The sequence below is a fragment of the Streptopelia decaocto genome (assembly GCF_964273445.1).
Source record: "Streptopelia decaocto genome assembly, chromosome: Z".
Taxonomy (NCBI): Eukaryota; Metazoa; Chordata; class Aves; order Columbiformes; family Columbidae; genus Streptopelia; species Streptopelia decaocto.
Genome location: NC_138657.1, coordinates 68,608,911 through 68,614,910, shown reverse-complemented (window position 1 = coordinate 68,614,910; position 6,000 = coordinate 68,608,911). Strand labels below are relative to the sequence as shown.

The 6,000-nt window shown below is 44.4% G+C and overlaps 1 protein-coding gene across 1 annotated transcript in view; it reads left to right on the top strand.

Moving 5' to 3' along the window:
- The first annotated feature begins 2,324 nt into the window (after nt 1–2,324).
- The window catches only part of TNPO1 (transportin 1), an 80,656-nt gene continuing 76,980 nt past the window's right edge, over nt 2,325–6,000 (top strand). Inside the window, exon 1 of the mRNA XM_082075277.1 lies at nt 2,325–2,344. Within this exon, the coding sequence (XP_081931403.1) occupies nt 2,336–2,344 (9 nt within the window). The 5' untranslated portion in view covers nt 2,325–2,335. The remainder of the gene's footprint in view (nt 2,345–6,000) is intronic.

Below are 6,000 nucleotides of genomic sequence, written 5' to 3'. Positions count from 1 at the left end.
TTGGCTCTTATGTAATTTTTCCTGGCCATAGCAACTGCAAATAACACATTTGCATCCTAACACTATGGCATCTTGCTTACAGTACCTGTGTCTGGCATGTAGATCACCAAAGCTGGAGGTAAGCTGTAGGACTTCTGTCTCTGCACTCAAGAAGGCTGAACTGGAAGACAGACCCACATACCTACTTTCATGTTAGCTGAGTGGCTGGGTTTTATTGTGAGATTGTGGATATACAGTAATCGTTGCAGGTATAAGTATTAAGCTATAACTCAGTGTAGTGTAACTAAGTACAGTCTATAACTACAATACGACCTGCTCTGAACATTATGCAGTAAATTAATACCTGAGAAAAATAACAGGTATTTAACCGGACTGTGCGGGTAGGGCATTTTAGATAGGGAAGCAGCCTTTTGAATGTGCACACATATAGATCTTCCAGCACAAGCAGACCTAGATATAGTACTGAAGTGTTAATGCTTGCATGATCACCCGACAGGTCTCAGGGAAGCCATAAAATTGGCAGAAACGTTGGAATAACAGATGATGGACTTGTCGCAGGTATAAACCTCTGGTATTCAGCTCAGTCATATTTTCAAGTTTTGGTCTGAAACAATGAAGGTTAGAAAATTAGCTTTAAAATAAATCGAAATTAAGTTTTTTAAAAAGTGTAAGTAGTCTGGCACAGTGCTAGAGCTGACATAACACAGCAACATTGTTGTGCTTAGATAAATGGCTGGGCAAGCAGCTCTCCTTATGGAAGTCACTGTAGAGGGATTTTGGTGGTTGTGAAATCATGGTGGTGTGCGGGGGGCAGGATGTGTAAGTGCATACCTAAGAGGCAGGCAGAGAGGATCACCTGCATGAGGACAGTGTCTGAGAGAAGATTGTGCATCCCCAGAAGCAGGAGATGCACAAGAGAACCACAAGCAAAGCTACCAGCTCTGAGTCTGTCTCAAGGCTGAGCTTTTCTAAATGTTCTGTAAGCTTCAGAAACTGGGTAAAAAGTTAGCTTTCGCTGTTTAACAAATAATTATGTATTGCTTGCAGTCAAGGAGATAGGATTGCAGCTTAAGTAGAGATCGCTCCTGTGACTTGTTTGGGTACCCATACTTTCCCAAAAATAAGGATTATTTTACTGGTATACAAAAAAGCTGAATAATGTTAAGAGTCGAGACATTTATTTATTTCATGTCTGCACAGAGATGGGTAATAGGTGGTAAATCCACAAAGCTAGCAACCCTTGGCTATCACATGGTTAATATTTACACATCCCAGGCAACAGTTCTCAGTACTTTCACAATCATTCCTAGCCACCTGTGTTCCCACTGGTTCTTGCAATGACTCTTCTCTACCTGAAGTTACAGCGTCTTCTCTTTTTTACTGGCATGTTCCTTGAGGAAGGGGCTTTTTGTTGTAGGCGGCTACACCTCCCTGAAGGCAGGATTTTTACTATGTTAATTAGGATAGTTCACCCACAGTTCAAGGGCTTCTCACTTCAGCTTTATCAGCCACCTTGTTCCCTTCATGCTTGTCTCGGTGTTTCCTTGCTTGGACAATTAATGGTGTCATTCTGTTCCTCCTTTCAGGGCCATGTCAGGGCTTTTCCCACTTGTGGGAATCGGGTTCAAACCGGAACACAAGAGGTTCCACTTCAATTTGAGAGGAAACTTCTTCTCAATGGGGGTGACAGACACTGGACCAGGCTGCCCAGGGAGGTTGTGGAGTCTCCTTCTCCGGAGACATTAAAAACCCGCCTGGACACCTTCCTGTGTAATCTCATCTGGGTGTTCCTGCTCCGGCAGAGGGACTGGTCTAGATGATCTTCTGAGGTTCCTTCCAGTCCCTAACATCCTGTGATTCTGCGACTCCGTGCCTCCGTGAGGGCGCTGGTGGCGGGTCGGGGGTAGCCGTGAGCCTCACGATCGCTGCCGGAGGAGCAGCGGGGCGGGCGCGAAGCCTACGGGCGTGCGTGTCTGCGCTTCCAGCGGAGACCCGGGCGGCCGCCAGGCGCCGGCAGGGAGAGGCGTCCTGGGCAAGGCCGAAGGCGGGGGCCGGGACTGAGAGGCTGGGTGTGGCCGGGCGGCCATTTCGCTGCCGTCTCCATCACACCAGCGGCCCCGAGCCCCAGACGAGGCCGCTGTTGCCAGGGTGACCGGCCAGTGGCGCCCCCGCCCTCCCCCGCGCGCCAAGCCCCACCCCCCGGCCGTCCCCCGGCCAATCGGAGGGGCGGTGGCGGCGGAGCGAGGTTCCCTTTGTTCAGCCATTTCAGGGTTCGGAGCCGCGGAGGGAGAGGACGGGTCGCTCCCTCGCCACTCTCCTGCCGCCGGGCTCTGGGATGGTGTGGGTAGGTGTCTGGGCTGCGAAGGGCGGGCTGGGGCGGCCCATCCCCGGCCGTCGCGGCCTTCTGGCGTGCTGGGGGCCGGCGTCAGGGGCTTGTGCTGGGAGGGGAGCTGCGGGGCCCGGCCCTGGGCTGCCGCTCCCGCTGTCGCCGCGGGCGCTGCCGCCTCATGGCAGTGGCTGGGCCGGCCGGAGGGAGGGAAGGAGGGGCAGTGACGGCTCGACGGCGGCCGGGGCCTGAGGGGTCGCGGCCCGAGGGCCGGGTACACACGCCCCTTCCACCCCGCACGAAATATCAGGAGAGAAATCCTGCATCTGCCCTGCACTTTCGTTTGTTTGCTTGAGGAGGTTCTTAATTTAGCCGCTCAGTGGAAGCACCCCATGGAACTTTCTTAAAGCTTGTGCAGGGTGTGTGAGGGGCACGAATACTTTTTGGGTTGCTATAAATGGCCTGTGTAGTTTGCAGGGTATTTATGTCCTTTCTGTGAAAGCAGTAATTCCTCTCACTTGAATTTATGCGCAAGACCTGATTCTCCTACTGTGAGGATTGTTCTGCTATATATTCTGGCCACCACAGGTTCATCACTTGTTTGCCTTCTTGCATGTTCAAATAGTCCTTAATATGGTATTTGAATAGTTCATAAATGTTGTTCAATCTTTACAACACTCACTTGACAAAAAGTTGACTTGTGCCCTTTCCATACATGAGTAATTGAACAGAAGAAATAAAAGCATGCCCAAGATCATACAAGGATTGGTAAAATTGGAAACTGAGCCCATGTTATTTATCCAGAGTCTCAGCTATGTTTCAAAGTGACAGTATATGGTCTGTTTCTAAAAGTCCTCATTCTGCATCTGCTGTGTGAACTGTAGTTATTTTTAAGTTATGCGTGGGAGGATGGAAGAAAGGTACCTTAAATTGGGAGGAATACTTTCTATATGATTAGAATTACTTCAGAATGCATTTTTTTTCAAAGCCTCTCTAGGTTGTACTCAAAGCAGTATAATACAAAAAAATAATTAGGATCCCGCAAAAACAGGGTTCAAAAAGCAGTTTACTTCTGTCTTAAAGGAGGAAGGCTCTGGTTAGAATTAAAATTGACTAAGGATCAATTTACCATTGGATACAGGCAGTGACACACACTTCAGTGACTTCAAAAATCCATACAGATGTGTAAGCACAGCTGCTAAATTGAGCTAAGCCAGCCTTGTGACAGGAAGGTGGAAACAACATGAATAATGCGTTTATGAACATAGGCTTTCATTCAATTATCTGACATACTTTTTTTCTATTATATTTATGTAGAACCCAGTTTCATAGTCCTCATATGTGGATATTCAAGAGAACACAGATATGTGTGCTTAATTTTAGGTTCATGGTGTAAATCGGAGTAACACCAGGGACGGGGCTACCTTATAATGATGTGATAGGTATGCACAGAGCTGTCCAGCAGACTGGCAGAGCTGGAGTAGAGTATAATTCAGTCAAGTTTCCTTCCTGTTCCTGCTTTGGGCACACCAAGATGCTGTGGCTACAAAGGAGGGTGGCAGAAGGCCAAGTAAAATCCTCCTTCCTTGAAGCTGATATTGAGAACCTGTACAATTTGAAGATTGGGGCTGATCTCAAGACTGAGATATTTATCTTTGGATTGTCTTATTGTTAGAGTTCTGCATTTGTAGACCCAAAGTTGCTGTCACAGTCACAAAAACATCTGGATCATAGGTCTGTGAAATTGGTGCATACTGATCGACACATTATTGTCAGTGGGGTTGTGCCAGTGACATGCAACAGGGAAAGAATTTTTTCTTTGCTTTGTTTTTGAAAGGGTAGGACTGATTTTTTTTTTTCATTTTTTTCATGCCTTAATTCTGTTGAAACTTTGACTAGTTTTGACAGTTTTGATAAATTTTACCAGTTAATTCAATTCAAAATTCTATGAGCACTTAAATACATGTAACGGTAGTATGTTTCGATCACCAATTCCCCTTCTTTGCAGTGTTTTATAGTATTGTTTTGGGTAGTTTGACTAGGTTGTCTCCATCTGTGGATAGATTTCATATATATATACACAAAGATAATAGCTGGGGGGAACAAATACTATTTGTTATATTTATTATACATACGTTAATATCTTTACATATATACATACTATTCATATAGGTATAGTGTGCAATTAATGCTTTTTTTCTTTCAATTGTTGGTAGATATATACTTGTGTAGATCTAGTGTTGTTTGGTTTATGTATGTAGTCATATCAGTGTACATAATAATCTGTTTATGCATGTACACATGAATGCCATGGAATATGACATCTTTTAATGATATAGAAATAAACTTCCAAATGTCACTTTATAGCCTCGAGAAGGTTTTCCTTGCCAAACCAGCATCCAGAGTGAAATTTAAACAATGGAAAAAATTGCTTATTAACTTCCTGTTTACTGAATGCTTTTGAAATTTTGGGTTTGTATATGTATTTGTGTGTTTGTATATATATGAATCAAATCTGAGACAAGGCATAAAATAAAAGAAATCATGTTTAAAGAAAACTTTGGGGTTTTAAACCTTGAGTATAGTATAGAAAGTTACTGTTAAAATATTTTCCTATTAAATAATTTATATAACATTATTCCACAAGCCACTGTGAAATACCCTTCAACATTCAAAATCTTCTTATGAAGACCTTGCATTAATTTAAATAATTGATCAATGATAAACACATAAGCAGAGGGAAAGGCAAGACAAATGTTTTTGACAGAGAATAGAAAATAGGAGGTCAGTAGGTACAAAGGTGCAAGAAAACTGCTACTGTATTAGAACCAAAAAGGGAGATACTTGCAGAAATTATGGTGAGGTAGCACAGAGCAGGGGTTTCCAAACCTAGTTAGCAAGTATACGATCGTCATCAGTAATCTCTGACTTGCAAGGCCACATGCTTTTCTAACCGCACAAAACCAAAGCCTCATCTATGGCTCTCCTTCTCCCACCTTTCTTACTGTGCCTTCCCATCTTCTAAGCTAGGACTGCAGTCCAGTGCTCACACTTAGCCTTCCCCATCCATTTATGCACCTGCAGAAGTTTACTTTCAGATTTCAGCTACATCCTTTCTCCTCCACATGCCGAAATTGTGAATCTTCACTTCTGGCAGAGTGGAACCTTGGCTTCCCCCATATGCGTGCCATCTCCGTAATCTGTCTTTCCTACTTCACCATGTTGTGGTCTTCTTCGTGTATTGTAAGTGAGAAGTGCGGGTCTAACTGTGGGCAGCAGAGCTAATTGTTGTTGGATGCAGGTGGTTCCTGTGTTTACGCAGGTTTTTCAGGACTTGGGAGGCAGTTACTCTGCCTGTGCAAGAGCAGTGAGACGCAGCAGCTGTGGCTCAGTTCAGCATTGGACATATCATGGAAGCAGACGTGAGTGGTGTGTGCTAGTTCAGTTTGGCCACCTGTTTTATAGAGAAACAAGGAAAGTGAGCAGCAGTCAAATGTGAAGAGGCAAGAGTCTAATTCTCATTTGAGCCTAAAAAGTACAAGTCTGCTTTTTATATCAAATAAGCTAAATCAATACAGAAATCCAAACAAATACCTGTATTTCCATCTGGTTTACACCAGTTGAGACTGAGTCAATTCCTCAGAAAAAAAAAAAAAAGGTGTAACCCAACCTTA